The sequence below is a fragment of the Carettochelys insculpta genome, chromosome 12 (assembly GCF_033958435.1).
Source record: "Carettochelys insculpta isolate YL-2023 chromosome 12, ASM3395843v1, whole genome shotgun sequence".
Taxonomy (NCBI): Eukaryota; Metazoa; Chordata; order Testudines; family Carettochelyidae; genus Carettochelys; species Carettochelys insculpta.
The window spans coordinates 17232411-17257787 of record NC_134148.1 but is presented as its reverse complement, the minus strand read 5'-3'; the positions used below and the strand labels follow the sequence as shown (position 1 = coordinate 17257787).

The 25377-nt window shown below is 40.2% G+C and overlaps 1 protein-coding gene across 1 annotated transcript in view; it reads left to right on the top strand.

The window, feature by feature from the left end:
• Positions 1-23708, top strand: part of FAM81A (family with sequence similarity 81 member A) — a 30440-nt gene extending 6732 nt beyond the window's left edge. Inside the window, exons 2-9 of the mRNA XM_075007121.1 lie at positions 5277-5344; positions 6675-6948; positions 8515-8633; positions 18522-18651; positions 20595-20701; positions 22068-22203; positions 22621-22816; positions 23587-23708. Of these exons, the coding sequence (XP_074863222.1) occupies positions 5298-5344; positions 6675-6948; positions 8515-8633; positions 18522-18651; positions 20595-20701; positions 22068-22203; positions 22621-22816; positions 23587-23708 (1131 nt within the window). The 5' untranslated portion in view covers positions 5277-5297. The remainder of the gene's footprint in view (positions 1-5276; positions 5345-6674; positions 6949-8514; positions 8634-18521; positions 18652-20594; positions 20702-22067; positions 22204-22620; positions 22817-23586) is intronic.
• Positions 23709-25377: the final 1669 nt, after the last annotated feature.

Here is a 25377-nt window from a genome sequence, read left to right as displayed (position 1 = left end):
ATGTAGCAGAAAATAAATCACTAAAAATCAAGAGATAAACTCTGGGAGGGCACTGGGAGAGGAAGTATGCAGATAAGACCAAAGTGCTGAAATGGGTGCGCAAATGTTTTAAGCTCGGGAAACACTGCCCTAGTGGAAGGGGCCCTCTGAGTTACTTTCCCTAGGTCACTGCCCACCCCTGCTTCACTCTGTCAAATTATGGTCCCAGATAAGGAGAAAAAAATGAAAAGGAAACGCAGATGCTAGCCTAGGTGAGTTCTGCATACTGCCCTGTTCCTTCAGGGGAGGCTTCTACAACCCCTATGGCAGAAGCCTTCAGGATTGGTCTGGACTCTCCACCAACCTCCCATTTCCATGCTTGGTTGTTCACTTTTAACTTTGTCTTCATTTGGAGCATGCTCAGCTGTGTTGGAAGGATGGGGTTAGCCAGGCCTAGTGCTTCCCTTTAACCTCTTCCAGCCCATTGTGGGGTTTGTTTACCCCACTACAATGTCAAAAATACATTTGTTTTTAGATGGTGTAGAGTAGGTAGATTTGGATACGGCTATAACTCCTTTTTGTAAATAATCTACTGAGCCAAACTCTGATCTCCTTAACACTGGTATGAATCCAGAGTTGCCATAATGAAGTTAAAAGAGTTATGTAGATACAAGTGACATCAGATTCTAGTTGACTATATTTAAAATTAAAATTTGTGGGGTTATGACCATATGTATTATGGCTGTTTGAATTAGAAAACAAATGGTTAAAAAAACTAAATTTTAACCAAACAAAACAGCAGAAATGTAGCTCTTTAAAAACTAACAAAATGATTTATTCGGTGTTGGGCTTTCATCACCAAGGCTGTGTCTACACTAGCCCCAAACTTCGAAATGGCCATTTCGAAGTTTACTAATGAAGCGCTGAAATGCATATTCAGCGCTTCATTAGCATGCGGGCGGCCGCGGCACTTCGAAATTGACGCGCCTCACCGCCGCGCGTCTCGTCCCGATGGGGCTCCTTTTTGAAAGGACCCCGCCTACTTCGAAGTCCCCTTATTCCCATGAGCAGATGGGAATAAGGGGACTTCGAAGTAGGCGGCGTCTTTTCGAAAAGGAGCCCCATCGGGACGAGATGCGCAGCGGTGAGGCGCGTCAATTTCGAAGTGCCGCGGCCGCCCGCATGCTAATGAAGTGCTGAATATGCATTTCAGCGCTTCATTAGTAAACTTCGAAATGGCCATTTCCATGGCCGTTTCAAAGTTTGGGGCTAGTGTAGACATAGCCCAAGAAAATAATTTTGTTAGTCTTTAAAGTGCTACATTTCTGCTGCTTTTTTTTTTTGTTGGAGTATAGACTAACATGGGTACCTCTCTTTTACTAAATTTTAACCAGATATTCGGTGACCTCAGTTGATACAGGCACAAGTTAGTTAGATGTCTGACTGCTAATATCTGAACCTGCGTAATATCTTATTCCATATAATGTCCTGTCTCTTACATGCTTTTGTTCCATTCTTCAGCAAATATAACCTTAACCTTATGTATCATCCTGTATGCATTTTGCTTCAACCACTGATGCTAGAATATTTCACATTACTTGGATATTCTATTGTTTTCCTTCAGGCCCATAAATTAGCAGTGATGATGTTAATTGGTGAGTCCTAAACTTAACTCCTGATGCCTGTGTTGAATAGTACATGACAGCATGCATACTGCTCTTATAAATCAACGGAGTTACTTGGGGAATAAGATAATATTCGGTAGGAGAAAGCGTATCGGAGTCTAGCTTTGAAGTTGGTGGAGCTTATTTGGCTAACTAAATTTCCCTTGTAATGATATATTGTTTTTAATTACTGATATAATTATTATTTCATACAGGAATATATCATATAATTTGGGATACTTGGGTGGGGAGTGAGGTGGGGGAATTGTTAATTCCAGGGTACAACTATAGATGCTAACAACTGGAAATTCACTATTTACTATTTAATGAAAATGTTAACCATAATGGGGGTGGGGCAGTTTCCCTGGAATTTTCTTGCTTTTGCTGCTCTTTTTAATTAAAAAGTTCAGACTCATTTCTCTGTAGCTTTTGATATCAAGTTAGAGTTGGATCAGAAAGATGCAGCGACTGAGAAAGTTGCAGGTGGCTCTGAGTATTGGGTTTGTTTAGATGACTGCAGATGTCAATGTTTAGAGACTGTTCATAGGAAAATTTAGTGCATGGCAAGCTGCAGTGTAAATCTACCACATGGCAGCCTCTGCGTCTGTGTGGACTCTGCAGCTGCACAATGAAAGTTCTGAAGTCCTCTTAAATTACCCTGTTTCAAAATAGGAGTAGATCAAAGCGCCTTATGGAATTTTAATGCAGGACAGCTAGTGCACACTTACTCCACAACAGGCTAGAGTGAGGTAGATTTACACCTTGACTTGCCATGAACTAAACAGTCGAACTAAATTTGCCTTGTGCAAATTGCGTAAGTTATTTTGTGTTACGGCTGCAGTGTAGCAGTAGTCATACTGTTTAAATTAATGGGATTTATAATAGGAAGCAATTATAAAGGAGAAAAATTTCAAAGGTATAAATGGGAATTGGGTATTCAACCTCCATCTTTGTCAGTGGTATCTGGATGCCTAAGTGCCCTTTTGTTGTCTGAAAGTCCCAATAATATATAATATTTTATTAAAATATATAATATTTTAAAAAAATTTAAACCAGTTCATGCATCCGTCTTTTGATCTGAAATGTAAAGCGAGGACATAGTTTGAGTATTGTTTACTCAAAGGAGAGAGTTCTGCTTGGAATCCAGGGTAAACAGTTCCTGCTGTCTGACCTGACAAAGTGCAGTGTGCACATCACCTGAGCAATTTAGTTAATTTCTAAAATTAGACAAATGGCTGCTTGAGAGACTTTGATCTAGGTACCTCAGATAATAATACCTGTGAAGCTGCAGAAATAGTGGCAGCAGCACAGACCCTGGGTTAGTATTTGGTCCGTGTGCACTGCTTCCTTGGCAGGAATATTATTTGAGCTAGCTAGATCAGAGCTAACTCGGGTGTGACTACTCATGCTGAAAATCACTCTCATTGCAATGTAGATGCACCTTTAAAAATATCTGTGAATACTTCCCACTGAGTTAATTAAAAAATTAAAATAGCACAATTAATATTAATTATAATCTTAACATTTTTGAGGTAAACTACCAAATTATCTTATTTTTGCAAATTCTTCTCTCAGATTGGGAGATATTTAAAAAAAACATCTAAGAGGTGCACCATCAGTGCCATGGGGATTGCAAAGCCATTCAGCTTCACATCACTGAAGGTTGGAACTCTTGGGACTTGACCAGTGACAAATCAGAGAATTTGCCAAACCATGGGAGGTCAGTATATCCTGGCAACATTACCAACACTTCTGCTGCTTACTGTGCTCTTAGAAGACATTTAGGCTGCATCTACACTAGTAAGTTTTTTTTCGAAAAGCTGGGCCTTTTTTGGAAAAAACAAACAAACCCGCAGAGCTTCTACACACAAAATGCGCTCTTTTGATCTGAACTTGAAAGAATGCAGCTCTTTTTCCAACAGCCCTCTTCCTATCCCAGATGAGGAAGAGTACCTTTTTCCAAAAGATACTTTCTTAAAAAAAAAAAAAAGTGTAGACACTCCATGGGCCCTTCTTTCAAAAGAGCAGTCCTCACAGCACTGGATTTTTTGATCCCTCGTTCATTCTTTCAACAGAGCAGGGGCTATGTGGGTACTCTCTATTGAAAGAGTGGATCGATATTTCGATCTGCTTTTTTTTGTGTGTGGAAAATCCTTCTGGAAAAACTTCTTTCAAAGGATCGCTGTACTATACAGGCAGCCTCTGGGGTAAATTACAGCTAAATAACACCACAGAACACAGAGAACCAGGACTGATGTCTGTAAACAAACTTATGGGGACTTGGCCACAACAACGATAAGTGGACATTCTGACAACTTAAAATCATGCTGAACCATAGATTGTGCTGGACCAGAGAGTGCTGGACTAGAGAGGTTCAACCTGTAGTGGAATCCAGAATAGGTCAATAACGACTGAAAACTATCATCTTGTTGCTGTCTGGTGATCGGTATGAAATACTTTGGTGAATCTCAGTCCGCTTAACAGAAGAGAGGCATCTGCTAGAGTTGGATGGGAACCAGATATTCTGTTTCGTGGAAGATTCCATAATTTACATTTTTTTTCTGTACTGACACACACAACAAAGCCAAAATTTTTCAAAATTTCCCATAAAATGGGCAAAAAAGTAGATAAATTGAAATGTATCATTTAAATAAAATACAAATACTTCAATCTGATTTCAACTTGTTAAAAATTATATTACATAACATTTTAAAAAACCCTGAAAAATTGTTTAGAAATACAATATTCCATTCAGAAAAGATCAAAATGGACACTTGAACCTTATGAGGACGCCATGTTGCATTGCCTTCCTGAATGAGAATTCCATCAAAATCAACATATTTCCACAAAAGATGTAGTTTTCAAGGAAATGGCATTTTCTGACAGAAAAATGTTCTATTGGAAAGTTTCCAACTAGCTTGTGTCCATATCATGAAGTCACCCTACCTAAGCTCTGACATAGTAATATTCTCTTGCCTCTACTGATGGTCCAGTTCACAGACACGTGTTAGACAGTTTACTTTGCTGCTTTCTATGATAAGCTTGTTCTGGGAGAAAGGATGGTCCAGTGGTGAGGGCACTGGCGTAAGACACAGGGACCCAGATTCAGTTGTTTGCTGCATCATAGACCAACCGCCGGTGTGAACCTGAAGTAACATAGCCTCTCCGTGCCTCAGTTTCCCACCTGTAAACAATGGGGGTGGGTTAATAGTGCTATCCTGTGTCAGAGCTGGGTTATGCGACTAAACACGTCAGAGACTGCAAAGCACTTTGGGATTTGACTGATGAAAAATCCTACATGAGAGACAGACTTTACTATGATTAGTTCTGTGGCTAAACAGAGGACTACAGCCTCCAGGGCTGTCAATCGTGAGTGCTTTCATATGTGCTGCATTGAATTGCAAAAGCTTTTTAGTTATATTAGTCACCCAGTTCTCCTCTCTGTTTTGCTGTGTTATATCAAATTTTGCGTGCAGGTATTCTGAAAGCAAAATCCAGGGCAATATATCAAATGTTTTCCAATGTCAGAGTTCTTGGCCTACTCTTAAGGTTCACTTAAAGCAGATACATGAAATCATTTGAGCGTCAGATATAAACTACTGTTAAATAATGTAATGTATATTTTTTCAACAGACATAAATTATTGAAAAGAAAATGGCCCAGCGAAGCCCAATCTTTCCGACAGTTGGCCATACTGAAAGGTACAGTTTGGCATATTAGAAATCTAGACTCTCCAGAGTGCAGGAGTATTTGTACTTCTCTTTTACGTCTCTATTTACACACATGCTTAGTATTGTAGTTTTTGTACTTAATGCAACAACTAAACTAAATTAAATAATGTAGACATATATCCTGCTCATCCAAATCATGGGCTAAATTCTGAAGTCATTCGCTTTTATTTAGTCCTTTCTCAAGGAAAACTTCTACTAGCTTCAGGTGTGACAGAGTGAAAATCCAGACCATCAGGACTTGCCCCAGTGGAAGTTTTTCATAAGTAAGGAATGAGTGTAAAAATTTAAGGCCAAATTTTGCTTTCATTTACATACTGGTTGTATGTCCATTAACTTCAGTAAAATCAAAGCACAATGTAAGTGAGAACAGAATTTAGCCTTCCCTTCCTGCTTTGGCCCCCATGAATATCGGATAACAAATATAGCATGCAAGAAAAAAATTATGAAGGTGCTTAAGATATTTAAAGGCACAAAGGGGAATTATGCATCCAATGGTCACTGACTTCGGATGGGAGTTGAATACTTGTTTTCTCTTTGTGCCTCTGAAAATCTTTCCCGAAAGCATTACAGAAATTAACACAGTGAAAGACTGTTCATTGATGGCCAGATTTTCAAATGTCTCGGCACCTTAGCAGCAACTATTGCTTTCATTAGAAGCTGCTCCATGCTGAGCTCTTTAGAAAAATCTGGACAATTATTTGGGTGCCTAAATGGGAGCTGACCTCCTTTGAAAAGTTGCCTTAGAGACTGTGAGAGGCTTGGGTTTTCCCCTCATGTATTTCCAAAGCTTTAGCATGTATTTATCCAGTTCCCAAGAGGAGACGTTTTTGCATGGTTACTCCAGAAATAGCCTTATTAGGAGAGAAAAGCATAGATGAAGACTCAAGATAGTCCTTCTTAGTCTATTTTTATTTAACTTTATTGCAGTAATTGCTTTGAACATGAATGGGAATAAAGCAGATTCCAAACTTGCACATACGTAGTAATACTTGATAAACCGAATTAAAAACGTTCTGAGCTTATGTTGGAGAGGAGGCCCTGATCTCCCTTTACATCTACCACTTTGGCAGCAAACGCTACACTGTTTATGTGCAGGAGTGGGAGCTCTCCCTGGAAGTGTTCAGAATTCTGGGAGGTAATGTTCTTTCTGGAAGCATTATTATTCCCAGCGCTTCTACTAAGGTGGTATCAGTCTCATATATATGGATGTGGTTAAAAGCTACGATAGGGTGTTGAGTAAGGTCTCTGGATCTGGCAACATATCAATAATACATTTGTTTGAATATATTTCTTTTGCTAGACGGATTCGAAATATACCACTACACAGCCAAGCTTTGACAGCAGTCCCATTAGCATCTGCAAGTCTAGTGGATCAGCTAGAAGACAGAATTCTAAGCCATGAGAAAACAACTGCTGCTCTTGTGGAACACGCTTTTCGCATTAAGGAGGACATTGTTTCTACTTTGCACAGAATGCAGAACAAAGGGGGAGGAGATCGGTTGGCTAGGCAACTCTTAGAAGAACACATCCGAAACATAACGGCAATAGTGAGGCAGCTTAACCGGGACATTGAGGTATGTTCTGGTTCTTTCCCAGGTCAGACACCATCTCTGCCATTGACTCTGAGTTTAATAAGAAAGTTTACTGAGATTTAAGATGTGATGTAAGTTTCAGATCTGAAGAGTTTATAAACTGTACATCCTTACTAAGTGCATGCAAAGTATGTAGTTCTTTTGGTAGCTATATATATTAAAAAAAGACAGGTTACTGTCAGGAATTTTAATATAAATTCTGCAAAAACAGTTTTGTGGTGCTAATCTGTTCCTTTCCTAGGAACAGCTAGGAAATCATCAATTAATGCAACACCAGCATGCACTTCAACCTCACTTGAAAGTCCCTAACACCTAAACATATGCACAGACTCCTTACAGTGGGCAGAACAAGAAAAACTTCCTTTCACTTCCCACATGCCCTACCCACAGTGCACACGTCCAAATGATCCAATCAGTCAAATATGCAAACTTAAACCTGAAATTAGCAGGGTAGATGGGCAAATATAGGTTAGTACTTAAGGGCCCAATTCTGCTGTTAGTTTGACTTTGCTGAGCATATGTCTACACTACAGTTATTCCACAATAGCTTATTCCAGAGTTATTATTCCAAAATAAACTATTCTTGAATAATGCATCTACACAAAAAGGAAGCCTCAAAATAAGTAAAACTCATTCTGAAATAGTGTGTCCACACACTATAGCACTATTTTGGATTAGAGCCCCTGGAGGCTTCCCGCTGCTCTGATTGGTTGGAATTCTGGCTAACTGGAGCAGTGCAAGGCAGTGCCTGGGAGTGGTGTGGGGAGGGCACAGACCCATGTGTGTCTGGCTGCCTAGGTAAGCTGCACTTGTGCCAGTTCCATGCCCCCAGAGAATTCCTGAACCCCCTCCTCTCCAGACCCCCACACCCACCCTCCTTTGCCATCCCCCTCAGACCACTCACCCCACCCTGACCTCTCCCTTCCCAACTCTACACCCCAAGCCCTCCTGCAGCCTTCTTCCCACGCAGACCCCATACTCCCAGCCTGCTCCTGCATCTCCCTCCCACCCAGACCCTCACCCCCTCCAACACCTCCTCCTGTTCAGACGCACACCCGTAGCTTGCTCCTGTACCCAAATCCTGCCCAGATCACCCACCCCAAGTCTACTTCTGCACTCTTCCTCCTACCCATACCCCCCAATTCCCAGCCTGCTGCCACACCCCCACTTCTTGCCAGAATCTACACCCCACATGCACTTCATGGCAGCCCCCTCCCACACTGAACCCATCGCTCCCTTCACACACCAGCCCCAGTGCCAGAGGGGCCCACATAATGTACTAGCCCTGGCTCGCCTAGGCTCTGGGGCTGGTGTGCGAGGCGAGAGAGGGGAGTGTCTCCTTTTTTGTTGTTTTTCAGTTGGGTAGCACATCAGTGAGGCCTAGGTGGTACTTGGTTCTGCTGTGTGTGTGCAGAGACCTCTTGAGGTTCCCACTAGTCCTATGAATCTATAAAAAACGCACCACTTTTTGCATGCCTATAAAAACAGCAGCCTACTAAATGTATAAGTGACTTATTGAATTCCTGTTTGCATACTAATGCCTTGTAGACGCTGCAGGAACAGATACGTGTCAGGGATAACCTCAGTTATGGAACTAATTCTACCTTAAAGAGCCTGGAAATGCGGCAGTTGTCTGGTTTGGGAGATCTTCGTGGGAGAGTTGCAAGGTAAGTGTCAGTTTTGGGAGTGTGTTTTGCACTCTGCTGATTTCCAGTTAATCTTGCAGTATGTCTTTTACATTTAATGATAGTGGGCCAAATTTAACGTTGGCTGAGCTCCCAGAATAAATTTGGCTCAATTTTCATGGCAATGAAGAATAATCTCTTGCATTCCAAATCAAATATTAAAATTAGTTGTATGACTGTTAATTCATTGAAAAGTTGGTATTATATATTGCTTTTGAATATATTTTAAGAAGTAAAAATAAGCTGGTTAATATTATTAAAAATTAGATACACTGCCTGGGGAGTGGAAGTAACTATAGAGGTTCTATAGGCCAAATTAAGTCTAGAGTTAGGCTTGCTCTACACTAGCCATTTATGTTGGTAAAACTCAAGAGTTTAAACCTACTTGTGGTGTAGCCACCACTATATCCCCTGTTGACCTAGCTACCACCTCTCAGGGAGGTGGAGTCCCCATGCCAATAGGAAAAGCCCTACTATCAGTGTAGGTAGCCTCTTCACTGAAACTGACATCAATGCAGCTCACCTGCAGCAACACATTAAGGCTATTTCTACATGGCAGAGCTATTTTGGAATACCTTGGTATCCCACAATGGCCACTCCATATTTTTGAAATGCGCCCTTCATTTCGAAATATTTTTCTGAAATAACTGGCGTGCTATTTCAGCATCCCTGTAGTCCCTGTTGCAGGTGGAGTTAGGGATGCCTTGAAATAGTTCTTTATTTCACCTTCTGACGCTGTTTAGACAGTGCCAAATGCCGAAATAGCCGATTTTGAACCACACTTGAAGTAAGCTATGCAATTCGCATGGTGCAAATTGTGTATCCTATTTCAAGTTTAGGCTGTCGTGTAGACATAATGAAGACAAACCCGTGCCCTTTTGCAGTGTCATTGTTTTTAGAGTATACACTCAATGACACTGGGGCAAACCTACTTAAAGATGGCACTGGTGACAATGAAGACATAATTTGAAAGAACTAATGTTGCACAGGTGTAGATAAGGACTTAATTTGGCGTACAGAATCTTTATGGATGATGGCTTCTGCAGAACTCTGCCAGAGGTGAATTTGTCCCATTATCTGGATTTTTTAAAACATTCCATTACTTTTGCTGGACTAGCTTTATCAGTTGACTACAGTCCATCTGCAATGATTTACTGATACCTTTATCACGCTGTAAAAACTCAGCTGAGGAAGGTGAAAGGTCATGGAGTACAGAATGCTGGAACTGGAAGGGGACTTGAGAGGTCATTGAACCCAGTCCTCTGCCCTCATGGCAGGACCAAGCACCATCTAGATTATTCCTGATAGATTTTCATCTGAACTGCTCTTAAATTTCTCCAATCGTGTAGGTTAAAAGTTTCTGTTAGATTGTCTGTCTTGGGCAGCATACAGTTTCTACATTAACTTGTTAGCCAATTTTCCAAAGAGAGGTTCCAACAGAGCTTAAAGTACTGATGACAGAGGAATGATTTTTTAGATGTTCAGACACTTATTTTAGGTACAGCAGGAAAGAACAAAACCAGGTCTTTCTTTGTGGTCTGCAAGTCAGACAAGCTATTGAACTATATTTATTTATCACTGAAGGGTCCCTGCCAAATGAACGTCCATGGGTTTCCTGCTTAGCTCTCTTTCATATAAAGCATTCACAATGCGATTCTACAAGATCTGATATTTGGAGCAGCACAAGTAGTGCCAGGTTGTGCAGCCCTTATTCACATTGGCAAGTGCTCATTCTTGCCAGTAGTACCACTGAATTCAATGAGAGTATTCACATGAATGAGAACTTGCCAAAATGTGCCCCCAGTATGGCCCTAAATGGCAAAGCACTTAAGATGGGGGATGATGACAGGCTATCAGCACTTCCACCATTATTTCTTCTGGATACATTTACTTGAGGAAGTTCACTTTTATTACCTGGTGCTTTCCCCCAGTACTTGTAACTAGATAACAGAGATTACATAAAGTGCAGTGTTCCGGGGCAGTCATCAGAGTGTCTCAGGAGCTGGAAATTCTTGTTAACTATTGAGACAGAACCAGTTTATTTTCTCTTGTTATTTGCTGTTTCATGCATCCCCATCAGGCCTCTTGTTCAAATCTTCCCTTAGGAGGAAAAGAAAACTTGTTTTAGTTGTACAGTGCTGAATTCTATTAGGACATTGATCTATGAGGGTGAATTATCTCCCTCAGTTACGAGGACATTTTGCTGTAAAAATTCCCATAACAACTCCTGATTATAATTATGACAATCATTGGTATTGCAGTAGTAGACTCTGACCGCACGAAGTGAAGTGCTATACAAATACACACTGTAGTGGGAGGCAATCCTGAACTGTATGCAGTAATTTCAGTTATATAATTTCATCCAAACTGTTCCACTAGAAGAATGCAAAGGATGACTCTGGCCAGTTGGCTTGAGGCTAGATCTATGAGTTAACTTTTGACCAGCTTCTGGAAAAATATGATTATTAATCCAGGGTTCTAGCCAAATACCACCTTGGTTGATTGCATTCTGACTACCTAAATTCCTCTTGCCAAGTCCAGTAGATATGGTATTATTTCCTTTCTCTCATACATGATTCTGTAGTGCATCTCATCGGCACAACACTGAACAGCTATCGTGTTTCTTCTTCCCGCTTGCTGCATTTCTCCATTAATGTAGTATGGGTCTTATAGACAGAGGCTCTTGAAGCATAACCCAAATCCAAATTCGTATGAATTCTGGAGAAGTTCAGAGCGGAATGTGAACTTCACAGTTTTCCACTAGTCTCATTTCTGTAAAGGGATGAGTGAAATCCCTACAGCCAGATATCTTCCAGACTCTGGGAAAGCTTAAGTTCAGATTCCAACTTGTGCCTCATGCCCCTCTCTACCTATGTATACTTTACTGATCATTTGGTAAAACACTTTGAAATCGTTCAGCGTGGAAGCTGATATACAAGGCCACCATAAATTATTAGTATCTGTAATAATAATCACCATCATTAAGCAAAATGAATCTTGTGTGAAAGATTTAGGCATGTGAGCATCGGATTGGATCAGACTAGTTCTCCATCTAACCCAGCCTTTTGTTTTTGAAGTAGCTGGTCCTGGTCACTGTTGAAGGAAGCCCCGCAGAAGTCAAGCTTCAGGAATAACATGCCTGCAGGGAAATTTTCTTCTTTATCCGCAGCAATGAGAGAGGAAGAATAGGAGAGAATTCTTCTTCCAAAATGATTGTTTTAAATTGTTATTACAACACGGGAGTGTCTTAGCAGTAAATGGATATGCTGTGCCACACATGTTCAGATGGTCCATTCAAGGCCCTAAATCCCAGAGAAGCCCATTGTTATAGCGTCCACGGTTTTAAGCTATGCATAACTGTTTCAGTTTGTGCTTTGCACTAGTCTCTGTGCACTGGGGTGTATTTCCTTGTGGTAGGAACAGAACAGCTTTTAAAACTTCTGTGCACAGTGAAGTGTGTACATTATGACTTTCTTCCTGACAAAAGCATAGAAATCATGATAAACCATCCTGGATGGACAGGAATGCTTGTTGTCCTTATTACAGCTAGCTGCTCTTGAAAATTATTCTTTTGTCCCTACAAAGTTTGTTCCTTGGTGAACTGTGGATATAATCCAACAACATCTTGACATTTGTATCATAAGACACAAAGGAATTCTAAAGCCCAGAAGTGAAGAATGTTTCAGCGTGAGGATTGTATCTTGCATCTAGGAGGTAGAAGAATATTATTTAAAACCCATTTTAAAGTTAAAGTCATCTTCTTTTGATTTGGTACTTGGAAAGGCAGCTTCCTTCTTGCTTCTGGTGTGACCAGTCTCTTTTAACTTTCATGTCATAAGAAGGGCTCAGAATCCAAAACAGAGGTCAGATTTTCTAAAGTGCTCAATTCCCACAAAGACACCAAGATAAATAAATAAAAGCATGCTGATGGCCACACATTTGCAACAAGAAAACTCATGGAAATGTTACTGTGCTTATAGTTTCTTCATCTAGATGATATATTGCTAAACACGTTGGTTCCAGACATATGGGAATGAAAAAGCACTGTGTGCCTGCGTAGGCCTACTCTACATTTCTCCTCCCCTGCCCCATCAATCTAACCTATGGAACTTCAGAGAGATAGCTGTGTTAGTCTGTATCCTCACAAAACAAAGAAGCAGTCCTGCAGCACTTTAACGACTAACAAAATAATTTATTAGGTGATGAGATTTCATGGGGCAGACCCACTTCTTCAGATTCTTCCGATCTGAAGAATTGGTTTGGTCCCACGAAAACTCATCACCTAATACATAATTTTCTTAGTCTTTAAATGCTACATGACTGCTGGTTTGTTTTGTGAAGATACAGACTATCAAAGCTACCTCTCTGAAGTTCCACAAGTTAGATTTATGGGCCGGGGATGCAATAAATCAACCTCTGAGCGCTCTCCCGTTGATTCCAGTATACCACTAGGAAGAAAGAGTAGCTGGAGTTGAGGGCAGAGCAGGCTCCATCAAAGACAGCATGGTGAGTATGTTGATTTCATCTATACTATTGGGCTGTGTCTACAATTGCATTCCTCTTTTGAAAGAGGCATGCAAATAAGGGAAATTGAAAATGCTAATGAGGTACAGATTTACATATCTGCCACCTCATTTGCATATTCTTATTTCGAAAGAAGAAGAGTAGTGTAGACGCAGCTCTTTCAAAAGTAAACCCCATCTTCAAAAGAACCCTTCTCCCTAAAAAAAATAGAGGAATGCTAGTGTAGATGTAGCCTTGGTGTAACTGAAGTTCCATAGAACAAATTACACCAACTTCGTACTCACCATGCTGTCTTTGATGTGGTATGGTTCGTGGGGGGTGCTCTCCGGGCAGCTCCAGCTACTCTTTGCTGCCTGGTGGAGTACTGGAATCAACAGGAGAGTGCTCAAAGGTCAATTTATTGTACCTAAACAGATGCAATAAATCAACCACTGGTGGATTGATTGCTGCAGTGTCAATCCACTGTGTAATGAAAACAAGGACTAACCCATGCTGACTATTCCTTACACACAACTGTCCCATCACTAAGACAGCTGTAGGTAGAGTACAGTATTTGCACTAGCACTCACAGAGGTAGTGCACAAAAATAGAAACATAGCTGAAGTGCCCCTGGCAGAAGTGAATGCATAAGCTAGCCAAGTACAAAACCTGACTGAAACCTGTTATTATATATGCCACACAGCTCTCTATTGCTGTTCGCTGCTACCCTGGCTACACTGCTGTTTTTAGCAGGCTAGCTCAATGAGAGCAGGCGTGAATATGTCTTAACTCCAACTTTAGACATAACCTCAGAAATTATAGAACAGCAGGCTCTCCTCATGTTAGCCAGTGATTTATTAGCAACAGAATGCTTTTCAGTGATTCATAAAAGGAAATACTTTGTTTGCTTACTGAGATTTGGATTTGGAAGACAGCTGCTCCACAGTGTTACAGTTTTATATTAATTAACCACTGGTTTCTGCAATTATACTTTATACTGAAATGCAGAATGTTTGGTTTACAAAATCGCTTCCTTCCATGTTATTTTTTATTTACTAAATACACATAAGCACAGAAGTTTGTAAATAGCTTTTGCAGTAAACATTCTTAAAAACAAAACAAATAACAAAACATACCTTTGGCATAATCTCCAAAAATGTGTGGTTGCAATTGCCCATGAAAGAATGCCTGTGAAACAAGGTGATTATTTGTGCGGCCAAAAGGGTATATTAAGCAGGAAAATGTACGACAATATATTTAAATTTTTGCCCCAAATTCTAATTTCATGTACAACCCTTGTAACTACATAAACAAATTAGGTAGGCGGTTGGACGTGTATTTTTGCATTCACATTTTTGAAAATCAAGTCCTTTATGTTCAATAAGCTCAACACTTAGCTGTCAAGTAACAATTTCCTCAAGGACTTCTAATCTGTCTCATTTGTATCTTCATATTTTTAAAATGATCTCTCTTGAGCTAAATACGTGCCAAGTCTTTTTATTTGGCCTTTGAATATTGGGTGGGGTACAAAAAAGTGACTTTTTTTCTTTTTGCTTTCTGTCCTACAAGCCGTTAACATGCTTTTGGCTAGGCATATGAGGTTGTCAATAGCCAACAGCACAAGCAATTAATTAATACTGTAGCTTAGACTTTGATACATTTTTTATTTAAAATAACTTTATAGTCACATTAGAGATAGGCCTAAAAAGAACCTGAAATCTGAAATCATTCAGGTTTCAGAAGAATATGACTGGAGTGGTGTTGGATTTTTATACCATCCTCAGGGTTTTGTTGCAGAGTAAAATTAAAACCATTAAGAGGTTCTGGTTTTATTCTACTTTGGATGTGGCCAAAATCTTAGAATAGTCACTGTAATAAGATTTTGGCCCAATAGAGTTGAAGTCTCTTGAGACTGTTAGTTTCTTTTCATACCTGAAGCCTATCATAAACCTGAATCAGAGTTATTTTAAGGACTTAAGAAACAGGTATTCCCCAAATGGTAAATCACGCCATCTCAATTTTCTCCTTTTGGCTTGGTACCATTTGAGAAACAGTGGAGACATTCATTAAACATTATTTTATCATCACAAATCTTTAACTACAGATTTACACTAGTGTAACAGAGGTCAGAATCTGGCCCCATAGCTACAGCATATTTGTACTTTCTTTTGGGCAAATATTAATCATGTTCTTGAATGTACAGCATAGAGATGTTCTCTCTTTTGACCATATTAGAGTACTGAATAAAATGTACAGAAATCCAAATAAAATTAACATAAAGAATATGGCTGATATCTTAACACTTTACATTTGTGCCTTCATAGTTTTTCATGTGGTACCAACCAAAATATACCTGGAGAAATATACATTAATATGTTCAGTTTACTCCAGATTTATATCAATGTAGCTGAGTTCAGAATCTGCCACACTTTGGAAATCCCTTAAATTTTATACCAGACAGGCAGCTGCCCCATTTCAAATGTACTCAGTTATACAAACAGCAGAATACACGATGATCATATAAGCCCAAAATATCAATGCACCATAAAAATTATAGATGTCTGTTGCATACATTTGCTACAGTAATTTAAAAGCAATTGCTTTTTATACCTTTCTGTGAGACTGACACAAGCATAACCACTTATTGAAGTTCTTGTGCTATTGGTGAATAGACACAGAATAATGTCAGATCTCTGTTTTCCACTAATGGGCTACGTCTACACGTGCCCCAAACTTCGAAATGGCCATTCAAATGGCCATTTCGAAGTTTACTAATGAAGCGCTGAAATGCATATTCAGCGCTTCATTAGCATGCGGGCAGCCGCGGTGCTTCGAAATTGACGCGGCTTGCCGCTGCGCGTCTCGTCCAGACGGGGCTCCTTTTCGAAAGGACGCTGCCTACTTCGAAGTCCCCTTATTCCTATGAGCAGATGGGAGTAAGGGGACTTCGAAGTAGGCAGGGTCCTTTCAAAAAGGAGCCCCATCTGGACGAGATGCGCGGCGGCAAGCCGCGTCAATTTCGAAGCGCCGCAGCTGCCCGCATGCTAATGAAGCACTGAATATGCATTTCAGCGCTTCATTAGTAACCTTTGAAATGGCCATTTGAATGGCCATTTCGAAGTTTGGGGCACGTGTAGACATGGCCATGGTGACAACATGAAGGACTTTAGCCTCTGTTCTTTCTGCAAACACTCCACAGATACCATAGTCTGGAGGCTGGGTGGTACATCTTTAATCCTATGTTGAATTTTTTCATACATCCCAAGGCCAGAAGAGATCACTATGATTATCTAGTTTGACCTCCTGTATATTTTGCTTCCCCAAAATAATTCTTAGAGCATATATTCTAGAAAAATGTCCAATTTAAATTGTTCTTGCTACCCAAATCACATTTGTGCCAGTACTCTGAACTGTTAAATGATGTCTTTTCAGGTGTTCTCACTTCTCTATGTTTCTTTGCTTCTTGTATTATTTTCATATTGGCTACGTCTACACGTGAAGCCTACATCAAAGTAGCCTATTTCGATGTGGCGACATCGAAATAGGCTATTCGATGAATAACGTCTACACGTCCTCCAGGGCTGGCAACGTCGATGTTCAACATCGACGTTGTGCAGCACCACATCGAAATAGGTGCTGCGAGGGAACGTCTACACGCCAAAGTAGCACACATCGAAATAAGGGTGCCAGGCACAGCTGTAGACAGGGTCACAGGGTGGACTGAACAGCAAGCCGCTCCCTTAAAGGGCCCCTCCCAGACACAGTTGCACTAAACAACACAAGATCCACAGAGCCGACAACTGGTTGCAGACCCTGTGCATGCAGCATGGATCCCCAGCTGCCGCAGCAGCAGCCAGAAGCCCTGGGCTAAGGGCTGCTGTACACGGTGACCATAGAGCCCCACAGGGGCTGGAGAGAGAGCATCTCTCAACCCCTCAGCTGATGGCCGCCATGGCGGACCCCGCTATTTCGATGTTGCGGGACACGCAATGACTACACGGTCCCTACTTCGACGTTCAACTTCGAAGTAGGGCGCTATTCCCATCCCCTCATGGGGTTAGCGGCTTCGACGTCTCGCCGCCTAACGTCGATGTTAACATCGAAATAGCGCCCAACACATGTAGCCATGATGGGCACTATTTCGAAGTTAGTGCCATTACTTCGAAGTAGCGTGCACGTGTGGACACGGCTATTGTGATTCTAACAGATTGCCAAATAACTTCTTTTATGTTTGTCATTTGAGTTGTTACTTTCCCTTTGTGCTTGAAAGGTAACAATGGCACTTACTGTAATTTAGGTGCTGAAAGTGCACACTGGGGTAAATGCTTTCCAACTGAAATTATTCCAAAAATGGTTCAAATGTGAGAATAATTTGGAGGATGGTTTAGGCTGGCCATGCTTGTCAAACTGCATTGCCTGCTTCTTCCAAAATCTTAACTGCTGTCTTCATCAGGTCCATAGATCAGATTATATAACTGTGTCAGTTACATGCTTCCGTTAACAAAAATAAACATTGCATATACTTTTGAGAGGTCTTATTCCTGCACCTGCAGTACCTACATTTTTACAACTCAGTTAATGCACTTATTATATTCCTATAAAGGAAATCTGTAAGTCAACATATTTTTGAAAAAACTGGGAGAAAAAATACAGGCATATACTATGACACTCCATTTGTCCTGAAAATGTGGTGGAATTACAGAAGTGCCCCAATGTGCAGAAGGTCAATGAAAAATCTTATGGCCCAGTTCTACTATATTGTCTTTAATAGGAACTTTACTGGCCCGGGGGATAGAGGGAGGGAGAAGGGGGAGAAAACAGTCTAATGATTGCAGAATGGGGCTTGGGTTTAGTTAGTATGATTTCATGCTGTATAGAACTATAAATAAACACATAAAACCCAAAGCAGCTTGGGCGCAATAATTTAAATATGCTCATTATACTTTCTATCTGCATCTAAGAAGTAAGTGAAGTGGTTGCATGTGTGAGACTAATGGCCAATTATACAAACCTTAAGAGATGTCTGACAGCTCCAAAGGAATAGTATAAGGTATTGAAATTGTACATTCTTGAACTTGTAAAGTGATTTCCATAAACACACCAACATAATTTATTCATATTATCTCAGAGCTGAGATCTTGCACACGATTGCACTTATTACATTATGGAGAGTTATGGGGGCAGTTGGGCAGCTGTTATGAAACACTGACATATTTTTTGATTCTCATAGAAGAGAAATGTTTTGTAGGAATGACTTTCACCTTCATAGACATATCCATTCTGAAATAGATCCCTTTTAAAAGTTTCTGCTATGCACTGTGTTCAGCTACAGTCACCCATTGCTTTGGTATTTATTTATCTGAACAGATGTGATGCTGGGTTAGCCAGATTGTCTGCAGAGCACAAAATTACATATGAAAGACTTCAAAGCTTAAGCAAAGACCAACAAGCTTCTAAAATGATCTTGGAATCTAAAATCAAAGAGGCAGAAATACAGGTATGTGGAAAAAACAAGTGAGCTTCATAAGAAGAGGTGTTTAACTTTGTTAACAAAAACACCATATTGTTAAGGTAATGCTACTGGAACTGCTTTCAGAAGAGACATAATCAGGGTCCTGACCTTTTTTACACATAGAAGGTACCATGACACTTTGTGGAAATGTAGAGGTGTCTGCTCTGGAATTGGGCCAAATCTGAGTTGGTACTTACATTTCACTTACTTACATGCTTCTATTTTTCTAACTGGTTAAATAAAGTATTTACAATTTCCTATCCCTAAGATTTTGTTTGGTGGTTGCTAGGATTGTTTTATGGCTTCAATGAGCAACACCAGCAATGGGTGCATTTCACTAACTATTCCTTCTGGGTTAGTCTGTGGCATTCAGCCACAAAACCTGGGTGATGTAGAGCCCCTGCAAGGGTAACAGTAAAGTTTTGCATCATACAGTACCATTTCCCCAATTGCTACGACTCATGCGTTTTTCACAAGCCACTTGGGTTATACAGAATGCTCCATACAAGAATATTCACACAGAATATTATGAGGCAATGTCCTGATTCCATGGCTGAATATGGAGGGCGTAATGCCAGAGCTTTTCCTATCTGTATCTGTTTTACAGCAGGCACACAGGTAAGGGACATACTCATTGCTTGTTTCTGTGCTCTTGCATGTCCTCACAGACACTGCTCATAGTCTAGACCTATGTCTGTATAGTAATAATTCTGCCAACCATGTAAAGTAATCCCACTGAGTTAACCAGTGGTACTGTAGGTGTATGAGTCACAAAGGAGAATCAATCCCATGATAGCTCCAGCTTCTATATTTAAACCCTAATCAGAAAAGAATGCAATAAAGACATTTTCCATGATTCAAATAGGGAACACTTACAGTTTTAAAACATGGCAAATCTATGTTCTATAAAATACCAACTACAGTCTCGCTCTTCTTGTTATTGTAGTTGAATGCTAGCATTTCCCACTGTAGGCTGTAAAAAAATCACTCTGAAGCTTGGCTCACAAGAGCAGGCTGATAATTCACTTCTTACTAGCTTTTAAAGCAATCTCTTCCATTTTAAATTAACAACAAATGTGGAAGCTGGTGTATAGAAATCGATGGGTTTAAGATACATTTTCCACGCTACTATAATTAAAATGCCCCTGCAATTTACAAAACTCAGATAGCCCAAGTGTTGAGTAATGCAGCAGATCTATACACTTTGAAATAAAGATCTGATTGTGAGGTCTGCAGCTCTTTAGCAACAACTTTTAAAACAATTTCACAAAGATTGCCAGCACACTGACTGCTAGTATCTATTCTTTGATGAGCCAAATCTATATTCAGTTTTTGTGCACAATTAACCATTCTTGTTAATGAGAATTAGGCATCCGAATGAGTTTGTAATAGTCATGACCTGATGCGTGCACGTGGACAATAATAGGAATTAGTGTGTGCATTTGGGACGAATGCTGTTCTCCTTCACCCTTCCCCATACAATGGGTTTGGAAAGTCCAATAAGTAACTGGAGGAAGAATAAGGGCCTGTCCAAGATAGTACTCCTGAGAGATACCTTGCACAGGCAGGTTTTGGAGCTGGAGCTCAGTGGCAAGGTGATATTCCTCACTTACTCGCAGAAAAAAAAAAAAAAAAAAAAAGGCCCAGGCAGATGCTCTGACTGCAGGGAAACACTGCTCCTCTGGTTGTTGTTGGCTTGGAAGTTGCATTCTGAGTAATACTGCCACACCATTTGTGTGTGTGTTAGCAGATTTTGCATGATGAGGACAGTGGAAAAATAAAAAGGAAATTTGCAAATAGGTTTCAGTTTTGGCCCATTAATTAGAGCAGCATCCATTTAAAATCTTCACTTATAAGTATTTATGTTCCAAATACAATGTGTGATGAATTTGAGCACGAAGTAGTAAACTCAGGAATTCATGTTTCAGATATCTTACCTTCTGAGCAGAGTAGAGCAGTCAATAATGCAACAAGAAGCAAAACTGAAGATTGCCTACAAAGAGAGCAACCAACAGCTCCACCTCCTGGACGTTAAGTGAGTACTCATCTTACTGGAAAATCATGCTACATACAAATTAAGGGGCTAGTCTTGAAAACCCTGAGTCGTCATGGACACAGCTACATGAGCAGCTTCTGCCGACAAGCCTAGCAGAGCATCTACACGACTAAAGCGCTCTGTCAGAGTTTGTCAACAAAACTCAGCTGTTCAGTCAGCAGCATTATCCCTGCTCCCAATCAGGTATGATGCTCCTGTCAACAGTGTTTTATCGACAGAGTGCCCTTGTAGATACTTCTGTCAAGAGAGAAGGCTTCTGGTTCCCTGGGCTGCCCTGTTTGCAGAGTTTCCGGTCAGCCATCCTGGTGAAAGAGGGAAGGGCATTGTGCCTGCTGTCTGTCCACATAGGGGCTTGCTCTTTCAATTTGCTTTTGTGTGTAGATGCTATTTGTCAACAGAGGTACTGCCAAGGTTTCTCTGTTGAGAGTGACCTCTGTCAACATGACCTATGAGAGGACGTTTAGATGAGTGAAGCATTGAAGGACTGGGACTCAGAGAAAGCTGCATTACTTTAAAAGGATAATTAGGCTAGATTTAAAAAGATAATTAGGTTCCTAAAAAAGCAGACAGGTGCCTAGCGGTCTTTACAGAAGAAGGTAAATTAATTTAGCATTACATGCTTACTGACTTCCGGTGGAAGTTTTGCTCCTCTCCTATTTCGGTGCTTTTATAAACACCACTGTGCACCTTACTGTGTTTTGGCACCTAAATACTTCTGTAAATCTGGCCACAGACCACTTTGAAATAAATTGTGTGCCAGGTCTGAGTACTAAGACCTGACAAAGAATATTTACTGTATATACGTGTTTAAACAGCCAGACACAGAATTCAACAGTGTAACATTTTCATATCGGTTTCAAATAAATGAGTGCACATACAAGTACTCCAGCTATCTCAGCACCATTCCTGAATGAAGGAGGCAAGTGCATAGAATTTCAAAGACATGTAGACCCAAATCCCAACATCTGTAATCAGTCCTTTCCAGTCCAAACTATCCTGGGCTTCAAGACTGTAAAGCGAAGGGGATGTCACATTTGTTTCTGGGATATTGCACACTGTTTCTTGAAGGATCTGCATTGTATATGCTTCAGAATACTGCAGACATATTTTATGCAACTAGTTGCTATTCTATTACATTCCTTCCTCCTTGATTATTTGAAACAATTAACATGAACTAAACAAAGCAGCCTGAATTTCAAAACATAGCACGATTATGCTGTCAAACATACGATAGAGGAAAAATGAGATTTTTGTGATTGTCATAAAAACTCCACAACCAAGTGATCAAAGAACCCGAGATGCTCTTATATATTTCCAAACATGCTAATTTATTGTATTCTCTTAGATTAAAAGGTGCAGTAGAGGAACTCAGCAGCCAGATACTGTCTGCACGCAGCTGGTTGGAACAGGAATACGAACGGATTGAAAAAGAACTTTTACAGAAAATTGATCAGATGTCCTTGTCCCTTAAGGAAAACACTGTAGGTTGCTGTAGTAAGTTAATAAAATGTTCTGAAAATACTTCTGTAGACCAAACAAACGAACAGAGGTTTCTGAGTTGGCATTTTGGTGAAATTTTCAGAAGTGCCCAATATTAGTGTAAGTAGGCTCCTTTTGATGGCATGATAAAATTTCCATTTACTGGGGCCTTTTGAAAACACACCCTGTAGTGATAGATAAATCTGAACATTTTATTTTTAAATTTACAAATATTTTATTTTAAAAACAAAATGAAGAAGGAGCATCATCTAACAGTGACCAAGCCAGCATGAGAATTTCTATTAACTATGTTTCATAATTGCTGAAATATTTAAATCTTGTATAGGAAATAAGTAAGCATTGACACATTGCACATCTAGGAAGTGAGCACTGTAATTTATTATTTTCACTTATTCCAGGAAATGAGGGAAAGGGCCATAGAGATGAGATTCAGCCACATGTCAGAGAAACTTGATAAAATAGAAGAAATACAAAAAATAACTGTGGAAGAACATGGAACAAAAGAGGCTGAAGAGAAGATAAATGTTCGAATCACCAAACTTCATATGGAGATTAATGAAGATATGAAAGAAATGAAAGCTGAAGTTAATGCTGGTAGGGCCACTGCTATCAAGCTCCAGACCCTCAATTCTGCTTCCATAATTTATAATAAAATTATTATTATTATAGGGCTGTCAGTTAATATCCCTGCAAGCAGCTGGAATACGGCGCCTCACTGGCAGCCCCAGCCCTGGGGTCCCCAGCAGCCTTGCACCTACAGGACCCCAACTGGGGTTGGGGGAACCCCAACAGCCCCATGATTAATCATATGATTAATTGTGATTCATTTTTTTAATTGCTTGACAGCCCTAGTCCCTAGTTATTATTTACTTTAATGTATATTTCATCAGAGGCTCTTTCCAACCTTGGGACAGATTTTTCAATGGGGTACATAATGGATGCACCCATAAAACCATGCACACACCCTTTGTTTCCACAGGTATGTGCACCGTGGTTGATAAAGTGCAGAGTTAAATGCTGTTAGCTTTAGCTCTCATGTTGTTGGGGTTTTGGTTTTTTTTTTTGCCTTTAAAAGACAGAAATCAGTAATCTGTTGAGGGAGTACCCAGGGAAGAGGGTGTGTATTTGTGTCTGCCAAAGGCACCTGGCTGCCATCATGTGTATACGGGTACAGTTCCACCAACTTTAATGGAGCTTCACACCTCTACCCTACCAGTAAATTTGGCCCAGTATCTGCCATTATTAGTCACATTTGCTGTATTGGGCATGAAAAATGCACTGCCATATGTTATAATCTTGAGTTTTACTTTCTAATGTTCTTTGGGTTTAATAATAAAACTAATTCAATTTCTATCTGCATTTAGGGTTTGCGGCTATCTATGAAAGCATCGGGTCCCTACGGGAAGTTCTTGAAGCTAAAATGAAACTTGATAAAGATGAGCTACAGAAGCAGATTAACCAAATGAAGCAGGAAGTTTCGACATAGGGAGAATGAAGACCATGACTAAGCATGAGATTTATTCGGAGAGGAGAGGATTTATGTGTCTAAATAGGCTATAACCTCATTCCAATTTGTAATTAAGTGCATGTACCAAATAACATGCTCCCGTTTCACAGTTGTGTATGTTTAATGTAAGTGGTAATGCAAGCTTTAATAGGTAAGATCATACATAGTTTTCATGGGGCAAAGTCCTACTTTTCCATTGTCTTACTCCAGTTTATTTCAGTGGAGTTACAGCTGTTTAAAAGTGGAGTAACACTTTGGTGAAAGTGATGTCACATTTGGTAAAGGAGCCTCAGTGCTGCCTCCTCTTTTACGGACTTTGAAATAATACCACTTGTACCCTTAGTTAAGGTTCTGTGTTTGTCACAGAGATCATAGAAGTCATCAGTCACGAGTGACTTTCCATGACCTCCATGACTTCTGCGGTGACTGGTGGGCCTGGCACAGGGGCTGCCTGAGCAGCTTAGGCAGCGCCCGGTCTATGTGCACTTGTTATTACTGGAGCGGCATTGCCTCCCCACAACAACCCAGCTGTGGGAGTTTGGGTGGGCAAGGTTGGGGGAGGGGGAGGTGCTTACTTGGGGAGTTCAGCTCTTAGCTCCATGTGCTGTCCCCTGCACCTCCCATTGATCCCATCCAATGGGAATTGCAGGACTAGGGCACCTCCCTGAACTGTATGCCCAAGAGTGCCCCCAAATTGTCCTCCCCCACACCCATAGTGCTTCCCCTCCCCCTCCAGTGTTAGTCAGGAGTATATAGTAAAAGTCACAGACAGGTTGTGAATTTTTGTTTACTGGCTGTGATCTGTCCGTGACTTTTACTAAAAATACCCATGATTAAAACAGCCTTACCCATAGTTAATTGCTTTGTTTAAAAATCAAGCCTTAACAGGTTGATGTCATTTGGCAGTTCAACACCTTGCAAGGTCTTGCTCCCACTGGCATCACTGAAAGTGTGGCCATTGACTTCCAGGGAGCAGAACTGGCTTCTAACAGAGCAGTTTTTAAAATCTAAATACCATCAGAGAATGACATCTTTGCTTCACTTAAAAAAGGTATTGTGTGCGCGCATGTGTTCAGTTACTCTATAGTATTATATTTTGTAGTTATAGGCTAACAATAATCCATTTGAGCAACACAAGCAACATAACATGTCGTTCAAAGTCCTTCAGTATTGTGATTTTTCCAATTAATATCCAGGTGGAGCTAAGACAGGGTAAAGAATAACACATACAGTATTTTATTGTGAGTTGTGGTCTTGTGCATTGTTTCATTATGCCAATGTAAACATTGAGGGTTTTGCTGTTAGTGGGGAAAGTGATAATTCAGGTACTTCTGGGGAATATGATGAAAAAATAAGATGCATTTTGATGTTTCTTAAACAGTTTTGTGAACCCCTAGGAATTAGTATTGCTGATGTAAGACAACAAACTTCTTCAAATTAAATTTAAGTATGTTTTAATAATTTAGCATGGGTAAGTAGATTTGAATTAGAATTTCATTTATGAAATTTCCAAAAAAATATTTTCATCTCTTAATGTACTTTATATTATTACACTGGTGCTTATTTCAATTTCCATAATAGATTGCACAATGAAAATTTGCACCAACACTGTGTAGTAATCTAGATGGGAAAATAAATATTTTATATA